The following is a 13,500-nucleotide window of genomic DNA, read 5'->3' as shown; positions in this document are numbered from 1 at the left end:
GTAGTTCTATTTTTCATTTTTTCAGGAAATTCCATACTTTTTTCCCCTGTAGCTGTACCGAGGTTACATTCCCACTGACTGCACAAGGGTTCACTTTTTTCCATATATCCTCACCAACACTTGTTATTTCTCATCTTTTTGATAATAGGCACTCTAATAGATTTGAGCTGGTATCTCACTGTGGTTTTGCTTTGCATTTCCCTGATGACTAGTGATGTTGAGCACCTTTTCATGTATCTGTTGGCCATTTGTATATTTTCTTTGAAAAAATGTCTGTCAAGTCCTTTGTCCATTTTTAAATTGACCGTTTGGTTTTTATGCTGTTGAGTTGTGTGAGATCCTTATATGTTTTTATTCTTTGAATCCTTACTATATTTTGTATTTGGATCCTTACTGTATCCTTACATTTATTTTCTTTACATTTTACTAGTAATGTTAAAAAAATGAGAATGAGTGCTTACTTTTGATGATGTGATTTTTTTCTTCTTTTAATCAATCAGCTAACATGATGGAGTTTTTCAGTGTTGAATCATTATTGGTTTCCTGGGGAAATCCTTGTTTTGTCATGTTTATACATTTAAATCTTGGGGAATTCCCTGGTGGTCCAGTGGTTAGGACTCTGCTTTAACTGAGTAGGGCTGGGATTTACTCCCTGGTTGGGGAACTAAGATCCCATAAGCCACACAAGGCCAAAAAATGAAAACACAAATAAACAAAAATTAATGTTTGTAATTTGTTAATATTTTATTTAAGGTTTATATTTATTTTAATTTTTATATTTATTAGGTATATATTACATTTGTATTTATTATAGCTGGTGATCATAATTTATCTCTCTTATAATATGCCAGTCTGGGTTTTTTTTTAGTTTTTTCAACTTTATTAAAATGTAATTGACAAACAGATTTATACATTTTGATAATTTTATATATAAATACATTATGAAAGGATTCTTCCCATCTAGTTAGTTAACATATTATATATCTATATTTATTTGCTAATATTCTATTTAGGGTTTATGTTTATTTTAATTTTTATATTTACTAGGTATATATTACATTTATATTTATTATAGATGGTGATCTTAATTTATCTCTCTTATAATATGCCAGTCTGGATTATTTTTTTAGTTTTTTTCAATTTTATTAAAATGTAATTGACAAATAGATTTATACACTTTGATAATTTTATGTATAAATACATTATGAAAGGATTCTTCCCATCTAGTTAACTAACATATTATATATCTATACTTATATGTAGTAAGAACATTTAAGTTCTACTTTCTCAGCAAATTTCAATTGTGTAAAACAGTGTTATCAACTATGGTCACCATGTTAATACATTAGATCCTCAGAATACTTGTCTGGTTTTGATAACACTGCTATGCCAGTGTCATAAAGACAGTTTCTGTTTTTTCTCTATTTTGGAATGGTTTATATTACTTGGAATGATCAACTATGATATTTTGCAGAATTTCAGGTGGCAAGACTGCTCATTGCCCTCAATACTCATTTTATCCTTTAAATGTAGGAGTGTGAGCTCTGTATTCTTTCATTCTATCAATATTTCTTTTATTTTTTTGCACCTCACTTACAGGATATTAGTCCCCTGACCAGGGATTAAGCCTGTGCCCCCTGAAGTGGAGGCATAAAGCCCTAACCACTGGACCGCCATGGAAGTCCCTATTAGGACTTTCTTACACCAGAGCCGCAAGTCTCATGGAGGAAGCATTTGGGAGAATGGGCCCACGTCCTGGAGTCAGATGTCTGCGTTTGAGTTCTTGTCCCTCATCCTTTTGCCTGCTGAGCATTTGTTCTTCAGCTTCCTTCTTCCTGCTTCATCTGGCACCTCTTTCCTCTTTCCTTTTTCCAGAGTTGTGGTCCTATAGCCTCTAATGGCCCTTGTTTCACTCTGTTCACAATTGTGAGTTTTTTGTGTGAAGTTAATTAGTTTTTCATTTTTCGTAGATCTTAGGAGAGAGAAGGGTAAATGTGTTTTTAAACAGCTGAATGTTCTTTTCTGCTTTATCTTTTTCTGTTGCTTTAATTTCAGTGTCCAGCTTTTTATTTTAGATGTGTCCATTATAAAGCAACATACGATTGGCTATATTTGAAAACCTAATGTGAGATTTCCGTTAATATTAATAGATTAAATTTTACCTATTTCTATTTAATACAGACTTATTCCCATCTTTGCGTTTTCTATCCTGCTTTCTTATTAATTTTTTCCATTCTGTTGAATTGGTCAAGATGTTTTCTTCCTATTTTTTCTATAATGTTTTAGGAGCTGTGCCTGAGGCTGGTTGTCACCACCACCCCATCTACTCTCTCTTTTATCTCATAAATGGCACCATGACGAGGGGCACATTAATTTCTTCACCAACTTCTTATTCCCTCTCCTTTCAGGCATGTTGGAAGATTGCATTATCCTTCTCCTTGAAGTTAGACACAGCTGCATGGGTGGTGAGCCAATAAAACGGAGCAGAAGTGAAATAAGACACTTCTAAGTGGAAGACTGCAAGGCTAGTACTCATCTCTCCAGCCCTAGCTGCTGTAAAAGCCTAGCATCCTAACCACTAGGCCACCAGGGAACTCTCCCTTCTCTGGCATGTACTACTTTTGCCTCTGAATCGTACAGCCTCCCCCAGGTTCCCCTGTGTCTCCTGGAGTAACCTGAGAGGAGGGGCCGAGGGCAGGATCTGGCTGCAGGCTGCAGTGGTACCTGAGCCCCTTCACACTCCTCTATCTCAGGGCTCTGAATGGACTTTTGTCTCTTCCTGTATGGCTGGAACTTTCTCTGTGGGCCCTGTGCTCCACCTCCTTTCACCGTCAACATCTATCACCCTCGTTAGGGATATACTCTATCCTAAGTTCTTTGTTCTGAACAGTTTATATGAAAGCCCAGCTTGGGAGTGCCCAGAAAACAAATTTTCTTCTCAACTCAGTCCAGCCCTTCTACATCAAACTTGAGTTTTAGAAACAAAGCTGAGCAAAGACTAAGCAGCATTCACCTGGCAAAATGGGAGTGGGGGGATATGGTCAGAACCAGGCCTCCTGTAATGTGTGTGAATGCATGTGAGTGATCAGGGGGATGTGGGTTGGTCCACTCAAGCTGCTGGGCATGCATGGCCGTGGCTGTGGCATCTCATTTTGGGTTTCGCATGTGGGACAGAGAAAGACGAAAATTTAGGATGGAGACCCTGGAGTGATGGGATCGGGACTGAGGTTGGTGATGCATCAGGTGAGGGGCTGGAGAGCATGGAGTGGGCATTGTGGGGCAAGGAGACTAGCTGTAATGTGGGGGTCCTTTTCCCAGGCAGGAGGGGACTGGTAGGGGATGGGCTTTCACTTACTGAACTACCTTCTTAGAGGCCCAGGAGGCTAGACCAGTCTGAGGGTCAGTAGATTTCTTTGTTGATCAGGCCTGGGTCACATATCTCTTGGGGCCACCATGTCACCTGAGGAAGGAGCGTGTGTGGGGACACCAAGTCCCCCAGAATGCTCTTCGACCCACACCTGCCCCTTAGCCGCAATCACGCTCCTCCCATTCCCGCTTCTGCTGTTTCAGTGTATTCTCAGGAAGAGTTCCTATGCAGCTCAGTCCTCAGTGATGGTGGAGAAGAGAAGAGAGGGTCTATGAGGTTCTGAGAGGTCTGCCTGTAAGAAGTCCCACTGTGGTCTCATCCTTGCTAAGGAGGGAAGGATGGTCCCACTAATCCAGGCAGCTAGCCACAGACCTTGCTGCTAAAAGAGCTTCTCTCCTGATTCCTGTTCTGTGCTTCATTCCTCTGCTTGGAGCTCTCTGATGCCCAGCACCTACAGGGTTAGACCATCCCTGGCTTCTCAAGACCCCTGATCTTTGAAGGGACTCTTGCAGTGGTGGTGAAGACTTTGGATGAAACTTGGCCTTCTTGGACTGCCCCACAGTCACCATTACTGACACCTGTGTGGTGCTGTCTTCCTGGGATACTGTCTACCTGGGACTAGAGGCCTAGCTTGCCTTCCCCGTCTCAGACCCCAGCTGTCTGGAGGTGCTGGGCCTTCCTGCTTCCACAGGTTTTGAACCCAGGGTAGCTCTGCCTCTAGATCCCTGTTTTACTTTGCATGCTTAGCTCATCAGAGAGCAGAAAACCTTGATTTCCTTGAGCCCACGGAGTGTAAAGCTGGGAATTCTACATGACCATCTGCAGATGGGACCACACGAGCTGAGTAGGGGACTGTAACCTGGGCTGGGAAGGACTTAATTCATCAGTTTTCACCTTGTGGATGCATACTGAATTTCAGTGCCCAGGCCACTCCCCAGCCCAGATAAAGCAGAATATCTGGGTGAGCCTAGGCATCAGGGCATTCCAGTATCTTAGGGGATTCCAGTGCCTATTGTAGGCTGTAAATCAGAGAGTTAAACTCTTGCTAGCATAGATTGGAAACACCTCTCACTGCAGGGGTGAATGCCTCACAGGCTAAGTCATGCAGAATTCCTGCCGTGTTCAGTCTGTAAACCTAACCAGTTTCCTGCCACTCACCACTGCCAGTAAGGGAGGAGAAAGCTGTGTTGAAGCTCCTAAAAAGGGCCCCTTGGAAGAGTGAGGAACCTAGCTGCATCATTGACACTTGCTGCTACTGGAGGTGATGGATGTCGAACTGAACCCTGAATCCTCACATCTGTCACACCTATTCTAGGGACACCCTGCCCTGAATCCCAAACACACACACACACACACTGAGCCCTGGGGTGAGGGAGAACCTTACCCAGCTGCGAGGCCCAAGGAAACCTCTGGCTTCTGTACACCTCCCCAGCTGGTCCTCCCATCCCTTATGCAAGGCCACCCTCTGCAAAATCCTGGGGAGGGTCATGGACCTTAGACTCCTGGGATGCAGGTTCAGACAAGTGTCACACCTGACATAGGGTGAGAGTGATGGACTTGGGCATGTTTGACAAAGCAGAGGCTGAGAGAACATATTCAGAGAAGATTGAGACATAAATTCCAAGAGAGAATAAGAGCCTCAGCAAAGCTTAGACACATCAGCACCCACTCAAGGCAGGCTCAGCAGAGGGTGTGGTAGTTTGTGAGAGGGTTGGGGAAAGAGGGAATCTTGAGCGAAGGCCAGCTCAGCTGCTTCTGAGGATGTGATAAGGTTTAGAAGCTGTATCCCCAAGCTAATGACCTCTGATGGCAGAGGGATAGCCCTCCTGCCTGCTCACCCCTATTCTTCCTCTGCTTGTTTATCCACTCCAATCCTCAGGCTCTCTCCCCGCCATACCAACTCCATGCTTGGTTCTCCCAGGAAGTGGCCAGCACAGGGTGGGGTTGGGGGGTAAGGAGCCATGTCTCTTAGCCTCTGGGGAGGGAGGCAGCAGGCACAGCTGCAGCCTCTCTGCTTCTGCCCTGGTCTTCCCCAGGGGCTGGCTTTAGCTGGCTGTCCCTCATTGAGGCACACCCGCCTGTCCTGCTGCTGCTCAGCTGGGGGCACCATGTCCTCCTGGCTCACTGCCAAGCTCTGTGCCGGCCCTGAGGGCCCTGCCAATCAGAAGCCTGTAGAATCCTGCCCTTCCCAGCTGGTTCTGACTGCAGCCAGTCCTAATCTGAACGGAAACGGCTTGGCAGGGGCTGCAGAAGAGTAAAGCCCAGTGCCTACCCAAATTGTGGTGGGAGCTGGGATCAGGCTGGCTCAAGTGTCAGAGCCAGCCCTGAGCCCTGAGCTTTCTTTTGGGTACAAGATTGGTCAGGTTTTCTTTAGGAGTAAGGGCCTAGTGTGAGTTGTTCTGGGACAGGCTTTAGACTATGCCAGGAAATCATTTTTTTGGAGGGTGGAAGGCAGGAAGATAAGGGGACAATCCCTCTTCTGTGGGTCTGATTTCCAAAGGGCAAGACCATGGTCAGTAAATGTCTTTATTGGAAGAGAGATCCAGTCTCCTTGGCTCTGCCAGCACCCTAGGTCATGAGGATTTCGATGTCGAGCTCTAGCCGGCTGGCCCTGACCTCATAGCGGCCCCGGATCAGGCCTCGGGTCTGGCTGGCATGCCAGCGCCAGTGAGACTGGATGACGCAGGCCGCTTGGCGTGCTTGGAGAAACCGTCTGCGGGCCTGCCACATGCGGACCTGTGCCTGCACCTTCACCACTGCCCATTCCTGGCAGGTGTAGAGTCTTAGTGCCAGGCGCCGTCTTTGCTCCAGCATCTTGGCCTGCATCGACCTCCACCAGCACTGGATGACCCAGGCCCTGAGTGCTGCATGCAGTAACATCCGGCGTACCATGTTGCCACGCCACCATGACTGAATCTTTATGGCTGCCTTCTCTAACTGATTGGGGGAAGGAAGAACATGGAGATGCTCAGTGGGGTACCCTCCCATTCCTAACCCCACCTCTGGTGCTGGGAGGAAAGGGGGCATGGCCCAGGTAGCCCTGGCCTCTTATTTCTGGGCCCCATCCATCTTATTTCCAAACCCTACTCACCTCTAGACACCGCTCATTATCCTCTGGACAGATCCCTTCTGTATGAGCCTCACTCACAGTTTGTGTGTCCATGGCCCTGGTCTTTAGAGTCCACTCATCTATCAGTTAGGCCACCCTAGTCTGTAGCCCCGCCCTCAACTGTTAGACACCCCATCACTAGACTCCGCCCACCTGCACACAAGTCTCCCCTCATTAGGTCCTGTTCACCCACATTTCACCCACATCTCTTTCCCCTCTTCTTTTGTTTGTATCTATCTTCTAATGGATTGACTAGCCACCTTATTTACTGATACCCGTAACTTTAGGGGGGCTGTCATCATTTCTTGCTTCCAGTTTATTTCTCAGACTCAGCTGGTGTCTTAAGCTCTTTCTACACCTTCCAGCCACTTATTTCTGGTCCTGCTGGTGTCAGTGGAGAGAAAGATTCATTCAGCTTTCCTTCGAGTAAGGGATTACACACACACTCGTCACCAGTGTGGGTTTCTGGAAGCATAAGTGTCAGGGTCTTTGGGAGGGACGTGCGTAGTGTGTTCATGGGCTAGTATGTGTTTTGTTAAATTTGTGAAGCAAGATATATTATCTGCAGTTGGAGAGGGCTTCTGTCTCCCCTTCTCTGACCCCCTTTGTCAGCCTTTTCTTGTCAGGTGCCATGGAATGGCTGCAGTTTCTTTTGGAATGTGACTAAGGGGAAGCTGAGTTGGGATATACTTAGTATGGGTTAATTGGATAGACTTATGTGGTTCACAGTCACCCCTGGAAATAGGTAAATTCTTGTTAGACATTCTGCTAGCAATGACTTCCAGGAGTTTTCCTACCAGTTACAACATCCATTCACCTGTGTCATGGTTTTGATATGGGGACAGAAGTGCAGCTGTGGCAATGGGGACACTCCCTGCAGTGCCTGGCACCAGAAGTGTAGGTACAGTGGAGGAAAAGCAAGGTTTGAAAAGTTCAAAGATAAAAACTGGTCCCTAGAAAATTCTTACTGTTTCTAGACATGTAAAATCCTAAGTAGTAGATTCTGTTTTCATTGATGCCTGATTAAAATTGAAGTTCTGTCTTGAAATATAATATTTGACAATGCAGTGAGATGGTTATAAATATTCCAAGCTTTTTTTTTCTGTTTTGGTATAAATTTTGTAAAATAGAGTTTATCAGAATTCCAGAATCGATGCTTTTGAACTGTGGTGTTGGAGAAGACTCTTGAGAGTCCCTTGGACAGCACAGAGATCCAACCAGTCCATCCTGAAGGAAATCAGTCCTGAATATTCATTGAAAGGACTGTTGCTGAAGCTGAAACTCCAATACTTTGGCCACCTGATACAAAGAACTGATTCATTTGAAAAGACCCTGATGCAGGGAAAGATTGAAGGCGGGAGAAGAAGGGGATGACAGAGGATGAGATGGTTGGGTGGCATCACCGTCTCAATGGACATGGGTTTGAGTAAATTCTGGGAGTTGTTGATGGACAGGGAGGCCTGGTGTGCTGCAGTCCATGGGTCTCAAAGAGTCAGACACGACTGAGGGACTGAACTGAACAGTGATTACAGGGAACCAACCAGAACTCTATGAATGGTGTACATGCGGGCATGAGAAATCCTGTTTTATGCATCTGGAAAGTCAATAATGTTTCTATAGCAAATCATATGAAAAATCATCATATAAAGAAGTAATAAAAGATTATGCAGCAAAAAATGTAGGGAAAATACCACAGAGGTAGAACACGTAACTAATATATACATTGTTACATTTGTGATCTCTGCCACCACTTTTATATGTGTCATTTGTTGTCTTGACTTGTCCTAAATATTCACTGGCCTGATTTTAAGTCTAATTTTGTATTCTTTTCCTTAAAGTAGGCCTTCCAATGTATATAAACTTTAGTTCCCACAAAACCTGGGTCTGCCCTGCTGTGCTTTAAGAATGCAACTCTGTGGCCAGGGCTCATGGGAGCTCACATGAGTTTCTAGAATTCACCGTTAGGACTGAAACTGCAGAAGCAGATGACGCAGAGCTCCTGTGCGTCCTTTGGGATTTGAAAGGCCATTCTGGCTCTAGTTTTAACATGCATGATATTCCTCATTTTTCTGCATAAGCCACATACTGTGGCTTCTGTTTATGTGTATTTGAGGCCTCGTACCATCACTTGTACTAATTGCCATGGCACTGTCCATCAGAGTGTTTTACAGATTCCAGCCCTATTTTCAAGCAACCAACTTCTTTAGGTCATATTAGCTAGTAAAGTAATGCTCAAAATTCTCCAAGCCAGGCTTCAGCAATACGTGAAACGTGAAATTCCAGATGTTCAAGCTGGTTTTAGAAAAGGCAGAGGAACCAGAGATCAAATTGCCAACATCTGCTGGATCATCAAAAAAGCAAGAGAGTTCCAGAAAAACATCTATTTCTGCTTTATTGACTGTGCCAAAGCCTTTGACTGTGTGGATCACAATAAACTGTGGAAAATTCTGAAAGAGATGGGAATACCAGACCACCTGACCTGCCTCTTGAGAAACCTATATGCAGGTCAGGAAGCAACAGTTAGAACTGGACATGGAACAACAGACTGGTTCCAAATAGGAAAAGGAGTACGTCAAGGCTGTATATTGTCACTCTGCTTATTTAACTTCTATGCAGAGTACATCATGAGAAATTCTGGGCTGGAAGAAGCACAAGTTGGAATCAAGATTGCTGGGAGAAATGTCAATAAGCTCAGATATGCAGATGACACCACCCTTATGGCAGAAAGTGAAGAGGAACTAAAAAGCCTCTTGATGAAAGTGAAAGTGGAGAGTGAAAAAGTTGGCTTAAAGCTCAACATTCAGAAAACGAAGATCATGGCATCCGGTCCCATCACTTCATGGCAAATAGATGGGGAAACAGTGGAAACAGTGGCTGACTTTATTTTGGGGGGCTCCAAAATCACTGCAGATGGTGATTGCAGCCATGAAATTAAAAGACACTTAGTCCTTGGAAGAAAAGTTATGACCAACCTAGATAGCATATTCAAAAGCAGAGACATTACTTTGTCAACAAAGATCCATCTAGTCAAGGCTATGGTTTTTCCTGTGGTCATATATGGATGTGAGAGTTGGACTGTGAAGATAGCGGAGTGCCAAAGAATTGATGCTTTTGAACTGTGGTGTTGGAGAAGACTCTTGAGAGGGCCTTGGACTGCAAGGAGATCCAACCAGTCCATTCTAAAGGAGATCAGTCCTGGGTGTTCTTTGGAAGGAATGATGCTAAAGCTGAAACTCCAGTACTTTGGCCACCTCATGTGAAGAGTTGACTCATTGGAAAAGACTCTAATGCTGGGAGGGATTGGGGTCAGGAGGAGAAGGGGACCACAGAAGATGAGGTGGCTGGATGGCATCACTGACTCGATGGACGTGAGTCTGAGTGAACTCCGGGAATTGGTGATGGACAGGTAGGCCTGGCATGCTGCGATTCATGGGCTTGCAGAGTCGGACACGACTGAGCGACTGAACTGAACTGAACCGAAGAGTCCTCAAGAGTGGGCCCTGTTGCCTCCATTAATGTCTGTCAATTTGAGTGAGTGGAATGCTGGTATCGGCCATTCAAAGGCCTGCATCACTGCAATGAACCATCGGTCCTGGTGTCAGGCATCTACTTCCAGTCCAATATGCTGGATTCTGAAGGGATCACTTATAAAGGGGCTGTGGTTGTGGCCAGCACTCAGGCTCAGTCTATGCAGGTCAGATTGCCATGGTCAGAACACTAGATCTCACTGTTCCTTGTGGCTCTCTCCCCTACCCAACTCTGGCCTGGTTGTTTATTGCCAGAATGTCCTGGCTTTATCTCCTTAGAAGTTTCTGGAAAAACCTGTCAGCCCCTTTTAGGTTCACGCTTTTGTAGTTATTCACAAAGTGGCAGGGTATGAGGCCAAAGCCAGGAAGATGCACCCCCCTGAAAGGATCCTATCCTACAAAGTGTTCACAGACCACATTCTTTGGTCTCTGTTTCCTCACTGCTCCCTTCTCCAGATTCTGCCTTCTCTTCTCCCTTGGATTATAAACACAGTATGTCTGTTTCTAAAATACAGAAAAATGCAGACATATAAGGCAGAAAGTGAATTTCCTTTAAGTTTACTCCCAGCGATAGTGTTTCAGACCTTATGCCATGCACAGACTTAAAATTTGGTATTAAGAATAATTAATTTTTTATTGAAGTATAGTTGATGTACAATGCTCTGTTAGTTTTTGGTATATAGCAAATTGAGTTTTATCCGTACATATATACGGACTCTCAGATTCTTTTCCGTGATAGTTTAAGTAATTTATTTTTAATTCATACATTTAAAAATAAATTTCTGCCTTATATTATTAGTGCTCCTAGTTTGGAGAGTATCTTGGACAATTAGCTATGCATTTATGGACACAGAACATCCATGTACCTTAAGAAACAGAAAACTGCTTTATGTGTTTCTGTGTATCTTTTTAAAGTAATTGAGGTAAAAATCATATAACATAAATTGACCATTTTAACCATTTTAAAGTTTATGATTCAGTTGCTTTTAGTGCATTCGCAGTGTTATATACAACCCAAGAATACTGGATTGGGTAGCCTATCCCTTCTCCAGTGGATCTTCCCAACCCAGGAATTGAACCAGGGTCTCCTACCTTACAGGCGGATTCTTCACCACTGAGCTACCAGGGAAGCCCCTATGCAACCATCACTACTATCTAAGTCCAGTTTCTAATTTCATCATTTTAATTCTAATTTCATCATCGCCAAAAGAAACCCTGTACCCATTAAGTAGTTACTTGCCATTATCTTTCCTTCACCCCACACTCTAGCAACCAGTAATCTGCTTATACTCTCTATGGATTTGCCTACTGTGGACATTTCATATAAATAAAATCATATACTATATGGCCTTTTGCGTCTGGGGTTCTTTCACTTAGCATGTTTTCAGGGTTCCATGTAGAATGTATCAGTACTTCATTCTTTTTTATGGTAAATAATATCCCATTGTATAGATACATTTTGTTTATATATTCATAAGTTAACAGGGATTTGGATTGTTTTCACTCTTTGGTGATTGTGAATAGTACTATTATGAGCATTTGGTGGATTTTTTAGGATTTTCTCTATGTAAAATCATGTAATCTGCAAACAGAGATAGTTTAACTTGTTCCTTTCCACTCTGGATGAATTTTAGTTGCCTTTCTTGCTTAATTGCCGTGACTAAAACTTTAAAGCTCAACACTCAGAAAATGATCATGGCATCCGGTCCCATCACTTCATGGGAAATAGATTGGGGAAACAGTGGAAACAGTGGCTGACTTTATTTTGAGGGGCTCCAAAATCACTGCAGATGGTGACTGCAGCCATGAAAGTAAAAGACGCCTACTCCTTGGAAGGAACGTTGTAACTAACCTAGACAGCATATTAAAAAGCAGAGACATTACTTTGTTAACAAAGATCCGTCTAGTCAAAGCTATGGTTTTTCCAGTGATCATGTATGGATGTGAGAGTTGGACTCTAAAGAAAGCTGAGTGGCGAAGAATTGATGCTTTTGAACTGTGGTGTTGGAGAAGACTCTTGAGAGTCACTTGGACTGCAAGGAGATCCAACCAGTCCATCCTAAAGGAGATCAGTCCTGGGTGTTCATTGGAAGGACTGATGTTGAAACTGAAACTCCAATACTTTGGCCACCTGATGTGAAGAGCTGACTTATTTGAAAAGACCCTGAGGCTGGGAAAGATTGAGGGCAGGAAGAAAAGGGGATGACAGAAGATGAGATGGTTGGATGGCATCACTGACTCAATAGACATGGGTTTGGGTAGACTCCAGGAGTTGGTGATGGACAGGGAGGCCTGGTGTGCCGCTGTTCATGGGGTCGCAAAGAGTCGGACACGACTGAGCGACTGAACTGAGCTGAAAACTTTCAGTACAGTGTTGAGTAGCAGTGGTGAGAGAAGGTATCTTTGTTTTATTCTTCATCTTAGAGGAAAAACTTTCAGCCTTTCACCATTAAGTATGATAATATTAACTGTAGTTTTTTCATAGCTGCCCTTGATTAGTTTGAGAAGTTCCCTTCTATTCCTAGTTTATTGAATGGTTTTCTTTTTAATCACAAAAAGATGTTAGATTTTGTAAAATTCTTTTTCTGTATCAATTGAGATAATCCTATGACTCTTCCCCCTTTATTTTATTAATATGGTATATTACTACATTGGTCTTGGTATATTGAACCTGCCTTGAATTCTTGGTGTTAATCCTGTTAGCTCATGATGTGTAACCCTATCAGTATGCTTTTACCTTTGATTTCCAAGTATTTTGCTGAAGATTTTTACATCTGTACTCATAACTGGTATTTGTCTTTTGTTTTATTACAGTGTCTTTGTCTGGCTTTGGTGTCATGGTAATGGTGACCTCAAAGAATGAGTTAGGAAGAGTTTCCTTTTCTTCTTTTTGTGGAAAGAATGTTAGAAGAATTTGTGTCAGTTCTTTCATGTTTTATAAAATTCACCAATGAAGTCAACCAGCCCTGGGTTTTCTTTATTGGAAGTTTTGGATTACTTACTCATTTCTTTGCTTGTTATAGGTCTGTTCAGACCTTCTTCAGTCACTTTGGGTAGTTTGTATTTCTAGTCATGTGTTCTGCTGCTGCTGCTGCTAAGTCGCTTCAGTCGTGTCTGACTCTCTGCAACCCCATAGACGGCTGCCCACCAGGCTCCGCCGTCCCTGGGATTCTCCAGGCAAGACCTCTGGAGTGGGTTGCCATTTCCTTCTCCAATGCATGAAAGTGAAAAGTGAAAGTGAAGTCACTCAGTCGTGTCCAGTTCTTCATGACCCCATGGACTGCAGCCCACCAGGCTCCTCTGTCCATGGGATTTTCCAGGCACAAGTACTGGACAGGGTTGCCATTGCCTTAGGTTATTTTATTTGTTGGCATACAATTATTCATAGTATTCTCTTCTGATTCTTTTTTATTTTATAAGGTTCCTACTTGTTCTTGGTTTTAATAATTTGAGTTTATTGTTGTTGTTACTCAAGAACTCCAATACAGTGTTGAAAA

General features: G+C 43.4%; 1 protein-coding gene across 2 annotated transcripts; it reads right to left on the bottom strand.

Moving 5' to 3' along the window:
* Nucleotides 1-5,935: 5,935 nt before the first annotated feature.
* On the bottom strand, nucleotides 5,936-6,530 carry IQCF6 (IQ motif containing F6). Of its 2 annotated transcripts, none has more exons than XM_068983225.1 (2): nucleotides 6,516-6,530; nucleotides 5,936-6,304 (listed from the first exon to the last, which is right to left on the bottom strand). In XM_068983225.1, the coding sequence occupies exons 1-2, from the start codon at nucleotides 6,528-6,530 to the stop codon at nucleotides 5,936-5,938; spliced, it is 384 nt and encodes a 127-aa protein (XP_068839326.1). The 2 variants fall into 2 exon arrangements, with proteins under 2 accessions (XP_068839326.1, XP_068839325.1); XM_068983224.1 differs by lacking the exon at nucleotides 6,516-6,530 and adding an exon at nucleotides 6,415-6,432 and having other exon boundaries at nucleotides 5,936-6,310.
* Between the last annotated feature and the right edge of the window lie 6,970 nt (nucleotides 6,531-13,500).

This window comes from Capricornis sumatraensis, chromosome 10, assembly GCF_032405125.1.
Source record: "Capricornis sumatraensis isolate serow.1 chromosome 10, serow.2, whole genome shotgun sequence".
In the NCBI taxonomy this organism is placed as follows: Eukaryota; Metazoa; Chordata; class Mammalia; order Artiodactyla; family Bovidae; genus Capricornis; species Capricornis sumatraensis.
This window is presented reverse-complemented; position numbering and strand designations above follow the sequence as displayed.